Raw genomic sequence first — 16,100 nt, forward strand, 5'->3', positions numbered from 1 at the left:
ATATATAGTATATTTTAATATTAATATTTATTAAATGATACTTTCTACTCATATGTTTTTTTGTATTTGTTATAGCAAAAAAAATAAATTACTAATAACAAAATTTTCACTATAGGATTAATAGTTTAAGTAATTTATAATATTTTTTCAAATTTTTCATCAAAAAAATTTGTCCAAAGTAAATATCAAAATTAAGATATTTATGCATTTTTATATGGCATATAATTTAATTTAAAATGATATATATATATATATCTTTATTTTTAATACTTATTAAATGAGACTTTCGACTTATATGATTTTTTAATCATTTGTATCATGTCCTAACAAAAAAAATAAATCATGGATCACAAAATTTGAATGTGAGACTTTTAACAGTTTTGGTAGTTTATACTCGTTTTTAAAAATTGAAAATATAACATATAAAGAAAAAATTTCATTTTTATTATATGGTTAATATGGTTGTTTAATTTATTTTAATAGTTTAAAATTATACAAATATGATATAAGATACCCTCATTTCTATTAAATCTTTATTATTCAAAATCATTAATTGTCATATATACTTTAGCCACTTTAGGAAATTCTGTAATTTTATTTAAGAAAATAGTAAATCACATTAATAATGTATTTATGGTTAGTTTAATAAAAAACTTATTATATATTTAGATGGACCAAACTATTTCTCTAAGGATTCTAAGAATCATTCTAGTGATGACAAGTGGCTACAAAATAATGTTGTAATGCTTCTCAAATAATATATAGGGGATATATAAAATTATTTTTATATATAATCTCGTGCAATTAGGTCTTAAACTAGTTCATTAGTAATCACCGAAAGTGATCGAGATCCTTCCGAGAGAGAAGCTAAGCGACTGTATAATCCAATCGTTGATCTCTCTTCTCCTCTTCGAAAATGGGTGGTGCGGTGAAGGATATCGCTTCAAAGTCGGAGCTTGATAACTTGCGCCAGAGCGGCGCACCAATCGCGCTTCACTTCTGGGCTTCGTGGTGTGATGCGTCGAAGCAGATGGATCAAGTCTTCTCTCACCTCGCTACTGATTTCCCTCGCTCCCACTTCTTTAGGGTTCGTCCGCTCTCTCTCTCTCTCTCTCTCTTCTCTGAATCTCTGACCAATCAATTCATCTCCCCTTTTGATGCTCTTGTCAGGTAGAAGCTGAGGAACATCCTGAGATATCTGAAGCTTACTCTGTTTCTGCTGTTCCCTTTTTCGTCTTCTTCAAGGTAAAAGTTTAGAACTTTAGATCAGTGAAAGATTAGGGTTTAGGGTTTTTGATCGAAAGTTTAGCACTTTAGCAGTGAAGGATATGATTTAGGGTTTAGGGTTTTGACTAGTTTGTGTCTCTGTTAGATTGTTAATTGAGTTTGGTAGAACAAGAAGATGAAACCCTCCCTCCCAATGAATCTAGGTTTTGAGCATGTAGGAGAAGAAGACATTAGTAATACTTCATCTGTGTTCATACCTTTGCTTTTTGTCACTGTAACTGTTGAGATTGTATTGAAAGTTGTTACCTTTGCCTGACTTTAAAGTGTTTTCTTGTCTCCCACAATTTGTTGTTATTGAAGGATGGCAAAGCTGTGGATACACTTGAAGGCGCAGATCCATCGAGTTTAGCCAACAAGGTTGGCAAAATAGCTGGTTCTAGTACTTCTGCTGAGCCTGCTGCTCCGGCAAGCCTAGGGTTAGCTGCAGGGCCGACGATTCTTGAAACCGTGAAGGAGAACGCGAAAGCTACCGTGAAAGACCGAGCTCAGCCTGCGCCCACCACTGAAAATCTCAATGACCGTTTGGAGAAGCTCACTAACTCTCACCCTGTCATGTTGTTCATGAAAGGCACTCCTGAAGAGCCTAGGTGCGGGTTTAGCAGGCAAGTAGTGGGCGTTTTGAGAGAGGAGAATGTTGATTTCGGAAGCTTCGATATACTTTCTGACAACGAAGTGCGTGAAGGTCTGAAGAAATTCTCAAACTGGCCAACGTTTCCTCAGCTGTACTGCAACGGGGAGCTTCTAGGAGGATCAGACATTGTCCTGGAGATGCAAAAGAGCGGCGAGCTGAGACAAGTGTTGTCTGAGAAAGGGAAACAGAGTCTTGAAGATAGGTTGAAGACGTTGATTAACTCGGAGAAGGTTATGCTTTTCATGAAAGGTTCACCGGATGAACCAAAGTGTGGGTTTAGCTCAAAAGTGGTGAAAGCACTTAGAGATGAGAATGTGAATTTCGGGTCGTTTGACATATTGAGTGATGAAGAAGTGAGACAAGGGATAAAGAGTTTCTCAAACTGGCCTACGTTTCCTCAGCTTTACTATAAAGGTGAGTTAGTTGGAGGATGTGATATCATTATGGAGCTGAGTAACAGTGGTGACCTCGGAGCAACACTATCTGAGTAATCACTTGCCTATCTCTCTTTCCCTTTTTTGCCTTGTTGTGGACTTGTGGTTTGAGAAGATTCTAGTTCCGGTTTAGGTGTTATAAGACATTGTTATTTACTTAAGGTTTTGTCTGCTTATTTCAATGATTGAGGAAACATTTTTTCGCATATCAGAATCATGATTTGTTGGCTTGTTGTAAGTCCTTGCATGCTCCAGCATCCACTATCCACTGATAGAACTCTATATCTTACGCTCGGTAACGTCTTAACACTAAGGACATCTCTAATTCAGCTGCATAATTTATGCAAAATGGAGTGAAAAATAATATTACGAACAAACAAAAAAAAACATTATGCTTAAAGTAATAAGGGGTTGAGTAGAATATGCAGAGCCGGTTCTGGCCAAAGCGAATAAAGTATGGGCTTTCGGCCGCCATTTTAATAAAGGTTAAACCGGCCACATTTTTTAAAATCTTGTCTATGGTCTAGCGGCTTATGTTGCACCTCCACTCATTATAAAGCCGAGTTTGAATCCTGTTATTTGCATAATTTTATTTTCGGTCACTTTTTGTTGTTTGGGCTTGTGGTCTTAAAAAAGTTAGGACCGCGGCACTGAAAATATGTATTAAATATTAGTTAAATGATGAGCATTCACATATTGTTTGGTTTTTTGATGTATTCCATTCCTATCATTCTATTTATTTTAAATTCCACAAATACCATATTTGTTTACCAGTTACATCTCTTGGAAGATGGGTGGTGCGGTGAAAGATATCGCTTTAAAGTCCAGTATAATAATTTTTTAATTTTAATTATATGTAAAAATAAAATTTTACTAATACTTTAGATTTTATTATTTTCTTACCAATATTTTAATATAAATTTGATTTAACTAAAAGTTAAATTAATATAAATAAGTAATTTTGTTTAGTTTAAATTATATTTAAGAATATACATGTATATATTTAAAATTATAATCTTAGATAGATTTTTATCAATTTTTTGGTTAAATACATTAAATTAACTTGTATAAAATTAATAAATATTTAATATAAAACTTGTATAATTATCAAAAATTAAAACTAAATAGTATTTCTTAAATTTGTAGATATATAAAAGAAACTAATGATCTTATGATTATAAATTTATAACTTTTGAAAACAATTTTGAAAATTTTAGTGATAAATTTTTTATAAGAATAAAAATTAGAATTAAATAATATTTCAAAATTTGTAAAATCGTATTTGAATATATTTATTTTAATGATGATCTATGAGTTATTATTAGCATATTCCAAAAAAATTACCAAAAATATAAATCAACAAAAATTGTTTATTACCATATTTTAAAAAATTTACCAAAAATATAAATCACATTAAATGTAATTGTCCTTGTCATATGTACTCACAAGCTATATCATCAATTTTATTAGTCATGTCAAATTTTTGTGAAATTGATTGTAGAGATGACATGTGTGAAATCAATTTGTAATTAATGTTTTGGGGATGTTTAATTAGTAAGTCAAGAGTGGAAAATTACTAAGATTTTTATATCGTCAACAAATATTTTAAAGTCTTAATGTGAGATAAACTAACACAAGATCACATGAAATTTCTTGAATACATTACAAAAAAAACAACGAAAAAAAAATCAAAACAGAACAAAATCAAAGAGCTTGATGTAAAAAAAAAACATGTTGAGTAATGAACAAGTAAACTATTCAGACTTATTACGTGTAGCTGCTGTTGAGAGTTTTCTCTTCATTCTGCTAAAAGGTCCAATTGTTTTATCCATAATATACATATATATCACTTGTGACCATGACTTATACGACTCCAATCCTTCATAATACTCGCCTGCTATCTCCTTCACCTTATGCAGCTTATGTCCCGGTATCCTCGGGAAATCATGGTGCTCGTTATGGTATCCAACACTCCATGTTAGCAGATTCAGTGGACCATAATAGGAATAAGTCTCTTGGTCCGGGTTAAAAACGTAATGTTCCGAGATAAAATGTCCAGCCATTGGATGCATTCCGCCTCCAACAAACGTTGATAAGATTAGATAGGCAAAAGATCTCCATCCGAAGACGAGAACCACGGATACATCTAAACCGATCTGAATAATAAAGTTGAATAATTCCCAATAACCGGGTGGTTTTGGTTTGATGAATAATGGTCTAAGAGCGTAGAAGAAGAGTTGTAACAAAACCCAAATGGTTTTGGTAATAACATTGGTTACTAAATGAGCTTCTGTGTAAGTAGGGACATCCATATCAACACCGTCTACTCCTTGGAACCGGTGGTGCTCGAGATGGTATTTTTGGAATGTTACTGACATTGGTACACCAATTGGAAGGTTGGCAATAATACCGAGGCAGCGGTTGTAGACCGGAGTTGAAAAGGCGAGGTTGTGGCTTAGCTCATGGATTGCTAAGAAGAGATTGTGGTTGAGGAATGATCCAAAGAAGTAAGCAATGGTTAGAATCTTGAGCCATCCTGAGTCGTGAAGGGTTGCAGCTGCCGTAAGTTGGAGAATAACGACTAATGTGACCTGTACACCGCAAAATCAATCTCTCAATCAGATTACACAAAAGACCACAACAACAAAAATGAGGGCTAGCTAGAAATGATAAAATTGAACCAAACCGAAATTCATAAACTTAAAACCAAACCAACCCGTATGGTGGAAATTTCAATATAAAATAAACTGAAAAATTCTTTAAAACGTATTTTTAAATAAATATATTTTAAGAAAGTATATTAAACCCCAAATAATATTCAGGGTCACTTTACTAATAGCGGGACCAAACATTCATCCTAATCACCTCGAAAATTTAATTAATTAATTTAGTAGATTTGTATCCACCAAATTATTATTTTTAAATATATATAGTCATGTGACCTTGTACCCGTAGTTATTTTAATTTTTAAATCTGGTCGATCCTCATATTAGTTAACTTTGTTTATTTTTACTTTTTCAATATAAACCCAAATCAAACCCGACTTAAAAACAAACCGTTACGGTAAACCGAATGTGAAACCGTATTAGAGACCAAAGAAAATCCCACTTGATCGTAAAAGGAGCATGGAAGATCACAAATGAGAAACAAACTCCAATGTTGTTGGATCAAAACAAATCAGATTTCATTAAACGCCAACTCAAATCAGTTTGAGATCTCATATTGACTAATTCGTTCATGTGATGTACATCTTCAAACACATTATCAAAATAAAGAGGATCAGGAAAAAATAACAGATCTAACAATGATAGAAAATGAAAGACCTTGAGAAAAGCCCATGGATCAGGACCAAAGAGTTCTTTAATCTGAGGATAGCGGGAGAGAATCTGACGTCTTCTTGAAGCGTGAGGCTCATCAGTGTAAGACCAGAAGAAGTCTGTAGCCATGACTCCTTCTTCCTTTGATATACTCTCACGTCCTCCTTTCCCCATTCTTGTTTATTCTTTTGTCTCTCCCGTCGGCTTATTATTCTTGTGAGACGAGGAGAGAGAGAGAGAGAGAGAGATGTGGTTTTGGAAAAAAAATGGAGGTGCAATTTTGGAAGATGGTGCAACGAGAGAAACGAAGAGAACGTGCACATGAACGTGTATGAGGGAGACAATTAAGCCAGTAATATGCAGTTGTTTTCACTGTGATAGGTGATTTTCTTAATAATTTATATTAATATACATCTTATTTTGTTTTTATTTGTTGTAGTATAATAGAATTGGGCTGGCATTTTACAGTTCAAACTTATAAGATTAAACTATTCACTTTTCTTTTTGGATCAATCTATCACTTTTTTATCAATTGTTTTTTTTTGTTTTGTAAAACATGCATGAGTTTTTGGCGTGATCTCTTCCTCTACTATCCTACAAAGGAAAAAATGTTTTGAAAAATTAGCATGTTCAAGGCCAGCCTGGGATTTAAAAGCTTGAAATAGTTCTGGACTTGGGATTCAATAATTTATACATATATTTCTTACTAAATTTGAAGACTAAAAACTTTTATATATTAATTACTCGGTTTTCTTTAGCTATGCAGAACTGGTCTGGTTTTTTGACAAAATTTTAGGATGTCGGTTAAAAGTCTATAGAAGTGAACGACAGGTAAATTGCATATAGAAAAAAGAAACACACAATCGTTTTATTACTTAGTTTAACAACTGTATTTGTATTTTTAGATAGGAAAGTGTCCAAAATTTTGGAGAAAATATCAAAGCATCGTTTGATAATCTATAATTTCGTGTGCAAAATTCAAAGTCTAACCATGGAGAGATAAATTACAGTCAAGTTCAACATCAAACCATACACCGTACAAGTACAACTATCGTAGTTGCCGATCAGACAAACTGTATTCTTCTTCGTTTGGAGTAAATTGAGCAAATATTGTGAATTTCGAGAACTGCCAGAACGCGAATATGTTTGCAAGATCTTGTTTGATAATTCTACAAAATAGAAAATATGTTACAAAAAAACACTGAAAACATCTTTAAAGAACAAACAAAATTGAAATACCAATTTACAAAAGAAAATATTTACTGACAGATCTTTGTTATGATCTGTGAATTAGTCAGGAAGTCAAAACCCTTAGGAAAATATTTGTCTAATTTTGGACGTGTTATCAACGCATGTCTTCTCACGTCGTAAATTTATTCTAATAACCTTAGATGCTTGTTGATCGATTTAAGCGGGAAATGTAACAGATGTAAATTATAAACTAGTAGTTGACCAAAAATCAAAGCAATTAGTAGCTATCGTGATCATACACCTAGTTAGAAGACTAAATATTATTATTGGTTGACAAAAAAAAGAAGACTAAATTATCTAAATGCAACTAGATATATAATAAAATATTATTATTTATATCACTATATTTTTAAGCGGAGAGACTAACACGTCTCTGGTTAGAGGAGACTTATCGGCCAACTCTCTCTGTATCTTTCAGAGAGAGAGACGATGGTTAGGTCGCTGATTTTCTCTGGCATTGTCTCCCGTGTATCGGGATTAGGTTCCGACATCTAGTGGCTCCGATAGCATCATTGACTAGTCGGCTTTTGGCTCCGACGACGCGCCTTCTTCAGGTGTATATCGTTGGCTTCTGGTTCTACCTTACATCATCCGCTGGTGTAGTTCCAGTTTGTTTCGGATTGTGTTTGATCTCTTCTTCTTCGCTCTTCCTCTGTTTCAAGTGATTCCTTTAGTTGTTTGTTAACAGCGATGGTAGTTGTTTGGAACTCTTGATTTGAAGATGAGATCCTTTTGGACTTTAGTGCTCGACATTTATTGGTTTGTGACGTTGAAGACTAAAACGTTATGGCTGGTATCTTTCTTACTTCCAGATCTCGTCACTGTGGCTTTTTGAGCGGTGTGTTTTGTTTCCGGTTTGGTTCCGGTGGATTTCCGATTAAAGCTTCGTCGGCGACATGCATGCCGGTGAAATATGGTGGCAATTCAACTTTAGGGCGTGTGTCCTCTTCTCGCTAAGAGTCTAACGTGTGGAGAAGCTTGAATGGACCGTCCATCTCTCCTTAGGCTTTGTCTTTTTGGCTGAGCTCGTTTTTGAGCATTTTGTTGTTTTTAATTTCTGGGTCGTTTTGGCCTCACATGTACTTATTTTTGTCTATGTTTATTTAATAATACTAGATGACAAAAAAAAAAAAAAAGACTAAACGGGGGTCTAGCGACTCTAGTCTAAAGAGACTTGACATTAATAATAAAAAGCGTAGAAAAAGTATAAAACATTTAGTCTTTCTTCATCTACTGGTTTCATGACGAATCGAAAGTCAACGAATACATAAAGTTTTATCATGGATTCTAGTATTCTACTACATCATGGACTCTATATATTACACCATCACCATGCTGCTCTCTACAGGCGCTATCATAGCCTGAAGAGTTTAAACAGTCCACAAGAAGCAAACCTATAAAACCATACGGGCTTTTACCAAGTCTAACAAGTCACTACACATCAAGACCCTTGCAGATACCCTTTCGCTTCTTATCCCACGCAATTTTGTCAAGTAACAAAACTTAAATTATCGCAAGTATGGTGAATATCTTTTGAGTGTGTAAGCTAACCTTATACCTCTTAATTAATCCCACTGGTTTGGTTTTTGCACTATCTTCAAATTAACTGGTAATTTGACAAACCAGGCATAGTAGATCTTCTATACAACACGGACCCACGTTCCACCACACATGGGGCAGCAATAAACCCAACGGCTGGTCCACCACGCCTCACGTTCATTCGGATTTGGCTGCTTAGAAGCACCTGGTGAAGCAAATGCAGATGTCTGCCTTAAGCATCTTATGCACTGTAATAAAGAAAACAGTCAAGTTACAAACGGAAGACTTTCGTATTGCAATTATTAAAGAAATGTGCAGGGAAGGAAATGTATCAAGAGTTAACCTTGTACCAAACTCCTTCAAGACCAGTTTTCCACGTCGCGGTGACAACATCCCTACGAGAACCCATGATCCCAAGATAAGCACCCAAACCCACAGAAGTATTTAAACCAAAAGCCGCATCTCTTTCAGACATTCTGCGTTTTCTTGGCCAAAGACTTTGGACTCTGTCGTACACATCTAGGGAATGACCCTGCGTGAAAAAAGTATCATCTGACGGGACCGCATCCTCAGGATCTGTCCCGGGACCACCGAATAAATTTCTTCTATGCCATTCTTCGGATGGGGGATGAAGCTCCAACTCCCGTAGTAGAAGCCCAGCAGCATCAGCTCCTCTTGGACGAGGCATGTTCTGTTTATTCAGTTTTATTTTAAACAATATAATGAGAATCAGGGATGAAAGAAAGCTAAAAGGATACAATTTCATAATGTAGTTCACCAAACAGCACTACCTGCATATGTGGTCCAAGAGCTGCTTCTACCACCTCAGGCAACACAGTGTAGTTTCCATCAATATAGTGCAGTCGAACTTGGATGTTTCCACTACCTACCTGAGAGCCAGGCAAGGGATGCGGAAGCGCAGCTGTTCTCTTGCAGAGATCCATTAGTATATGGAAAAGAACTCTCACCTGAAAGATCAAAGCGTAACTAAAAGATCTTTCTAGAATATTGAACTTATCAACAGGGCATTTTTTTTTCTTGATCAACCAACCTAGGGTTTTCATTATTCTCACCCATGATGATCAGCTTAAGCCCAGGTATAATTGTATAAAAGTGAAGACAAGGAATACAAGTGCCTACCTCCTCAAAAGTATAGCCTTGACCAGCATTCCCAGATCCCATCTTTGTTGTACGGGCAGAATTATCATCAATCCCTTTCACTCCAGCACCCAACTGAGAAGTCCGGAATCCCTGGGCTTCCTCCATCCTGTTCAAGGCAGGGTTTGGTTTAGCAGAGTTGACCTCTTCCGACTTGCTGGTAGCCCCCGTTTGAAGCTTTTGTGAACTGGCATCAGCGTTTTTCTGGTGATTTCGCGAAGCCTGTAACCTCTGGAAGTAACAGAATAGCAACAGCTGGCATAACCGGTGAAGGAAATGACAGTCCCCAATGAGCCGAACAGCTGGTGTTCCAGGAAATGTTCCTGTATTGATGCTTATTGGCATGAAGGTAGCTGAACCACTGACTGGGCTTGCAGTAGAGTTTGATACTCCATCATTTGAGCTACTAAACTTCGCTATGGCACCTTGCATCCAAGCTTGCATTTGTGTGCTTCCGCTGGGGTTTGTAGTACTAGTAGTAGCAGTAGGTTGCCCTGGTCCGTGATTCACTGACTTGTCAGGAACAGCTGCACATAAAAGAGTTGAGATATCCCTCAATTACATACCTACAAGTTACCGCCAAGTCCAACAACACAGATAACCAAATGTACCACCCACTAACCTAAGAAGGGGAGATACATGGATTATACACTAAAGTTTACAGACCAGAAGAAAATCTAGACTTCAGAAGCTCATCTCATTTCCATGAATTCTAACCTACCCACAAGACAATGATATTTCTACCGCTATGCACCATTATCCATTCTTCACGCCTAAAGAAAATAAGAAATGACAAAATAAACAGCATACTGACCCTGGGTTGTTGCAGGAGACGAAGCATTTTGTGTGGGACTGGCAACCATGTTGCGATTACTGCCAGTTCCAGTGGAAGCAGCATGGCTTGCAAGTGTCCGACAAAAACTCGCATAGCGTCTTAAACGTGTGATAAAATGAGAAGCCAGGTCAAGAACAGCATCCACATAAGCCTGTACAAGATATGAAAAAGAAAAAGAATCAGAGAAAAGCAGAAAAGTAGCAACAGGAAAATAAGTTTTGCATATCAAGATAGTGATATGGTCTTATTTCATATTCAGTAATATATGATCATGAACAGAAAAATGATATGTTGACTTCGTGGAAACAATCACTAGTGCAATTAGCTAACTAAAATTATATATGCAAAATAACCAAATCTAATTCAAAGTTTTAAACACAACGTGTCTTGGCTGATTGTAAGAAGGAAGATACCTCAGCAAAACTAACACAGTAAAGACCAGAAACTCTTTAAATGAAAACAATGCATGCGCCTTCAAAATATTCATACTTGCATTTCCATCTCATAAAAAGAAAAACATGTAACGCCATCCTCGGACTTGGAGGTAGATATACCTGAATACTGGAAACAAGAGCAGGATCGACAGCCAATGCCTCAGGATCGGTGCTTAATATGGTCTCACCATCTGTTCGCCATGGCTCAATAACCAACGCTGAAGGGTTAACAAGAGCTGATTCAATTCCTTTTCCAAGCATGTCCAACAACAATCTTGCTTGCATATCTAAGACCATGGCACGAACCTCCTGAGCATTGGTTCCTTCAAGTAGCCGACATTTGATCCTGTCTAGATTCTGAAAACCATAAAATTACAAGATTTTACCAAAGAGTAGAAACCAAACTTGAAAACAAAGTTTAAGAAAAAAAAAACAAAGCATCACAAGAGGACAAAATCCTGCCAAGATTCTATTCATCGTCTTAAGAGTCAGATCCAGTATCCATATTGGCTACTCAACCCATTCAAAATCAGATAACTACGGGAAGTGTTTTTTCCCGTTTTTTTGGGAAAACTACGATCGCATAGTCGAATAGAAGAACCAACACAAATAGGGTCTACAGGCTCGTATAATAGAGTAGCTTTATACAGCTAAAATTAATCATTAAGAAACAGAAAAAGCACAAGGTAAACCAAGTTTTATGAAGGCTAACGATACGGTACGGCCAAGCAAACAACTCAAATATTCTGAAAAGGTGAAAAGATTAATGAGTTTAGAAAAACATACAGGACCATATTGTTGCCTGTGTTGTGTTGAAGGAAGGGAGTGAAAATCAGCATCCATGACAGCAATCACGCTGGTCAGCGAAACTGTAATCATCAAGAAAAAGAAATGTGTCATCCGATGCTTTCAACCGTGTATCATCCAATCAAGACAGTAACATCTGAATCGTTATGCTCTATGTCATTGAAAGTTATCATAAAATCATAGAGTACAATACTCTCTACAAAATAAACAAGTAGAAAATAGGTTCTTTGAATGCCATGGAGCTTATTAAAAGTAAGATCATTTCTAAGCAAACTAAAAAATGGTTGTTCTAGAGCTAAAGCACAACTAATTTCTGAGCGAAAAGATTAAACAGCATTTAAATCAAGAAAACTTATAAGCACCACAAATTATACCAATGCCATCCTCTGCAGCACTCTGTGTACAGCCAACTGCATCCCACCAATCAACTCCGACCAAAAGACTCCACCAGAATCTGTTCAAACAAAGTGCAACCATATAAGTTTCTTTACAACCAAACAGGCTAGCGAATAAATACCAGAGATGACGTACCTCTCAGCAATCGCCCGCTCCCACATTGATTGATCAACCTTTGATTGGTTAGGTGGAAGGGCAGGTGGAAGAACACGAATGATATTTAACATAGCACAGTCCTTGGCAGCATCATGCCATACAGAAGCCGAGCAGCAGCTCGTTGGAGAAAATGCGGGTGCAGCAATAGCTGAGCCGACATTTATTTGATAGTTTTCAACGGGTGAAAAAGTTGGACCCGAAAAGATATGAACTCCACCCCGAAGAAAAGCAACCGCAATTTCACCACCATGAGCAGAATAGACAATCCGTGCAAGTGTACGAATATCACTTGGCAAATCAAAAGGGTCAAAAACAACCTTGTTAGCCTTGTCATCACCAGAATCAGGCTCCTTTTGTGCATCCACACTAGGCCCTGCAACAGCTGTTTGATGATTCTTGAAATCGTTTGTAGGTGGTATGCTCAAATCCACTCTCGATACCCAGACAGTTTGTGTGGGGACCTGTCCACCAAAATTTGAAGTTGGGTTTCCAAATATCTGATGCAGTACAACAGGTTGAACACTTGATTCCCAGCGCTGTACTTTCCAACCTGTAATTGAAGGACCTTCATCTGGATCATATGGCGACATGTACTGTCCTGCAAACGTAAGTAACTATAAATAAGTATCCCGGAAACATGAAATGCAGATGCATGGGATTAGCATTTTGTTTTAAAGAAAACAACTCAATGTATAACTGAAGATGTTGATTATCATGAAATCAGTATGAGGCTCAGAGAAGAACGTGAACAATACCCTCAACTATAACAACAGCTATTACTGAACCACCACGAGTTGGATCAAAAGCAACAGCAGTAACTCCAGATCCCCATGTAGTGGTTGCCGCAGACTGAGCTGCAGCTTCGGGACTTACGTAAGCAGAAAAATTGGAAACTGGCGAGCAGCTAAGTGATATTGCATCGCTGGATTCTTGATCCGTAGGCTTCTTCCCTTTATTTATCTCGGATATCAAGTATTCTTGCCAGTTGAACAAGTATGCAGCTAAAGGAGCAAAGCCTGTCCAAGCGGAAGAACTAAGGGATGGTGGCACATGACTGCCTGTAGAGATTTTTGGAGTCGCCTGGAGTACATTTCCCGGGCCAGGGGTCACCTCCCATACTACAATTGTTGAGGGATTTACAATCGGAACCCCTGCTACATGCATGGCACCACTGTCCGTTATGATAGCATCAGCAGCCATAATCCCACTAGGCCCTGCACCTAAAAGACCTTTCTTTGTACTAAACCACTTTGGTGCAGTGCCTCCTTGGTTAGAAGGCCACTGGGACCAATGAAGCTGAACGGACCCCGATGAGAAAACAGAGCATACACAGAGAAAGTTGGGCCACCGAGCTGCAACAAATGGTCAAGGGTCAGATCCGTCACCGGAAGTGAAAGAACATGCACAAATGCCAAACCATGGAAAGCGTAACATGTTGCACTGATCTTGTCACATATATAGGTATGAAAATCAATACATATATATAAGGTATGTTAAAAAAACTCACAGTTATGTGGATAGTTCTAAATATATCAATATAAAGTAGGACACAAGAGATGAGAAGAAGAAAACCTGAGCTTTCGGAGCTCTGTGAGAGAAATTTCTCCTCGAAAGTTGACTTTGCATTTGTTCCAGAACTTGTCTTGGAGTTGGAGGATAACCACTTATACTGATTCTCGAAAGAAGAAAACACAATCAGAATAAATTTTCCAGGATAAGCTAGAGCAGTAAACTGATGGGCCAGAAACAATATTAAATTAGACTTTCACAACACATACTTTGCAAAGGCAGTATCATCTATCTGTTATTCATTCCTTACGTGTTCATGCCAATCATTACAGAAACGTATCAGAGAAATGCAAATGGAAGATGTTTTAGGAGTTTTGTAATTTCGCAAAGAAAGCTAATATATATCAGTTAAGCTGGACTTCAAGGAAACTTTGGTCTCTCTGTCTCATTTCTTCCAAAACGTAGAGACATTTCAGGTTCAATTACACACAAAATTTAGCAATTCCATTCCCCACTCTCACATGCAACCCATCCAGTAATCAGTTAATAAACTCATGAAGGTAAAAAGAAAATATGTCGTGTAAATGATAGTGTCAGATAAGTAAAAGTTTAAAATACGTACAGGAGAAGCCCCCGTCAACCACTTTGTAACAACAGCAATGTCCTGACGCCATTCATGCTCACACTGCCAAGAGGTAGCATCGTGCACTAGATTAGCCGCACCCTGCAAGACCAAACCAGATTAAAAAAATTATATGAGGTTTGCTAAACATATTGACACAAGTGGGAGATCAACATTTAGAAGAACAAGACACAAAAGATTTATACAGGTGGACCAATTGGAAAACGGCAACTCTCTTTTCTGTTCGTTTGATTAGTAATAGAGCACATCCATAAGAGAACTAACCTGAGTAGGCTGGGTCCAGATAGTAATCCGTCCATGAAAGTTAGCAATGAGTAAGGCACGAGGACAAGAAGTGGGAGACCATTCAATAAATTGGACAGAATCACGAGGAGAGTCTACATAAACAAAAAAAAAAGTATCATAGTCATTTTAATAGTTTCAATTAGAAAGCAAAGTAATATGAAAATACCTGCAACAACATTGAACACGGCACACTCAGTAGGTCGCTCGGGAATTAAGATGTGAATTGGGATCCAAAAGGGTGGAATTGCCTTGGAGCTGCAACAAGAGGGTGAAAGATGAGAACTTTCATCTCTAAGATTGAAAAGGAAAAAGAAAAAATAAAACCTTGGAATCCTGGCGCAGGTCTCAGAAGCGCAAGCAATAGCATTCAACTTGCCACACCAGGCGACGGCACTGACATAAAACAAAAGAAGAAATGATGAATTTGAAAACATAGTCGATGGGAGGAAGTAAGTAAGGAGGAGACCTGAAGTTACGGCAGAGTTCAGGGACGCTCATCTTATGGAGCAGATTGGAGTTGGGCTGTTTAAGCGTAACGCAGAAGACAGTTGCGGGACTCACGGGATCAACCTCCATCTGATCGTCTGATTTCTCCTCGACGACGATTTGATCCCTAGATTCAGCCTCCTCCTCCTCCTCTTCTAGCTGATGTTGATTCACTTCTTCTTCTTCTTCTTCTTCTTCCTTGGCGTCGCCTCCAGTGCTGTTACCCAGAGAAACTTGGGGCTGATTCATGTCGAGCGAGAGAGCAATAAAACCCTAATCTTTATAAGCCAAAAAAAAAGTCGCGATTGAAGGCGACAGAAAGCACTGTGCGTGTAGAGAGAGAAAGAGTTAGTGCGTAGAAAATTCCAAAATCCACAATCCCAAATTCAATTTCACTATCCAATTTTTTTTAGGGTTTGTGTCACGGTTGTCGCCGGGAAGACCCAACCAATTAAAAACACGGTGGGTGTGATGAAAACGATTTGGTGAAAATTTTTGTCTTGCAATTTAACCCTATTTATTTGAGAAACTGATCATATATGAGTAAGTCCCCTATATATAAAATTTTCACCATCTAATATTTTTTTTTTGTCAAATCACCATCTAATATCTAATATAAATTTGTATCATTTAAAAATATACATATTAGTTAAGATTTTATTGTTTAAATTATAATATTTTCCAATATCTTTGGGTTATATGCTATTAAACTATTTTATCTGTTTATTTTAATTTTTTTAATATTATGAATAGTTTTTCATAATATTAAACAAATAAATGTAAAATGGCTGAGAAAAAGGACACAGTTTTGAAGTTTTATAATATTATTTATTTCTTAGTTATGTTAATAACGATTTTTAAATGTGACTATCTAATATATATTTTATATTTTAGTAAAATTACTCACATTTCACACTTCAATAACGATATTT

General features: G+C 36.8%; 3 protein-coding genes across 3 annotated transcripts; 1 reads left to right on the plus strand and 2 right to left on the minus strand.

The window, feature by feature from the left end:
- The first annotated feature begins 818 nt into the window (after positions 1–818).
- On the plus strand, positions 819–2,590 carry LOC106366871 (monothiol glutaredoxin-S17). The gene is made up of 3 exons (XM_013806539.3): positions 819–1,087; positions 1,171–1,245; positions 1,588–2,590. Exons 1-3 carry the CDS (start codon positions 917–919, stop codon positions 2,407–2,409), a joined length of 1,068 nt encoding a protein of 355 aa, XP_013661993.2. The 5' UTR covers positions 819–916; the 3' UTR covers positions 2,410–2,590.
- Positions 2,591–3,951: 1,361 nt separating this feature from the next.
- On the minus strand, positions 3,952–6,784 carry LOC106364469 (sphingolipid delta(4)-desaturase DES1-like). Its single transcript, XM_013804039.3, has 2 exons — positions 5,676–6,784; positions 3,952–4,943 (listed from the first exon to the last, which is right to left on the minus strand). The coding sequence occupies exons 1-2, from the start codon at positions 5,841–5,843 to the stop codon at positions 4,107–4,109; spliced, it is 1,005 nt and encodes a 334-aa protein (XP_013659493.2). The 5' UTR covers positions 5,844–6,784; the 3' UTR covers positions 3,952–4,106.
- A 1,338-nt stretch (positions 6,785–8,122) lies between these two features.
- Positions 8,123–15,647, minus strand: LOC106366873 (mediator of RNA polymerase II transcription subunit 16-like). The gene is made up of 16 exons (XM_048740775.1): positions 15,149–15,647; positions 15,007–15,075; positions 14,849–14,937; positions 14,662–14,774; positions 14,377–14,478; positions 13,818–13,914; positions 13,001–13,597; positions 12,225–12,843; positions 12,068–12,147; positions 11,673–11,755; positions 11,007–11,243; positions 10,432–10,603; positions 9,600–10,144; positions 9,251–9,427; positions 8,803–9,150; positions 8,123–8,707 (listed from the first exon to the last, which is right to left on the minus strand). Exons 1-16 carry the CDS (start codon positions 15,415–15,417, stop codon positions 8,561–8,563), a joined length of 3,744 nt encoding a protein of 1,247 aa, XP_048596732.1. The 5' UTR covers positions 15,418–15,647; the 3' UTR covers positions 8,123–8,560.
- Between the last annotated feature and the right edge of the window lie 453 nt (positions 15,648–16,100).

The sequence above is a fragment of the Brassica napus genome, chromosome A9, assembly GCF_020379485.1.
Source record: "Brassica napus cultivar Da-Ae chromosome A9, Da-Ae, whole genome shotgun sequence".
NCBI lineage: Eukaryota > Viridiplantae > Streptophyta > Magnoliopsida > Brassicales > Brassicaceae > Brassica > Brassica napus.

Excerpts from the sequence above, each read along its gene's own strand:
- LOC106366873 (XM_048740775.1), bottom strand. The coding sequence starts at position 15,417 with ATGAATCAGCCCCAAGTTTCTCTGGGTAACAGCACTGGAGGCGACGCC. Across the intron at positions 13,915-14,376 it reads GGTTGACGGGGGCTTCTCCT|TATAAGTGGTTATCCTCCAA; the intron begins GTACGTATTTTA and ends TTCGAGAATCAG. Across the intron at positions 11,244-11,672 it reads ACAGGCAACAATATGGTCCT|AATCTAGACAGGATCAAATG; the intron begins GTATGTTTTTCT and ends TATGGTTTTCAG.
- LOC106366871 (XM_013806539.3), top strand. The coding sequence starts at position 917 with ATGGGTGGTGCGGTGAAGGATATCGCTTCAAAGTCGGAGCTTGATAAC. Across the intron at positions 1,088-1,170 it reads CTCGCTCCCACTTCTTTAGG|GTAGAAGCTGAGGAACATCC; the intron begins GTTCGTCCGCTC and ends TGCTCTTGTCAG. Across the intron at positions 1,246-1,587 it reads CCTTTTTCGTCTTCTTCAAG|GATGGCAAAGCTGTGGATAC; the intron begins GTAAAAGTTTAG and ends TTGTTATTGAAG.
- LOC106364469 (XM_013804039.3), bottom strand. The coding sequence starts at position 5,843 with ATGGGGAAAGGAGGACGTGAGAGTATATCAAAGGAAGAAGGAGTCATG. Across the intron at positions 4,944-5,675 it reads ATCCATGGGCTTTTCTCAAG|GTCACATTAGTCGTTATTCT; the intron begins GTCTTTCATTTT and ends TGCGGTGTACAG.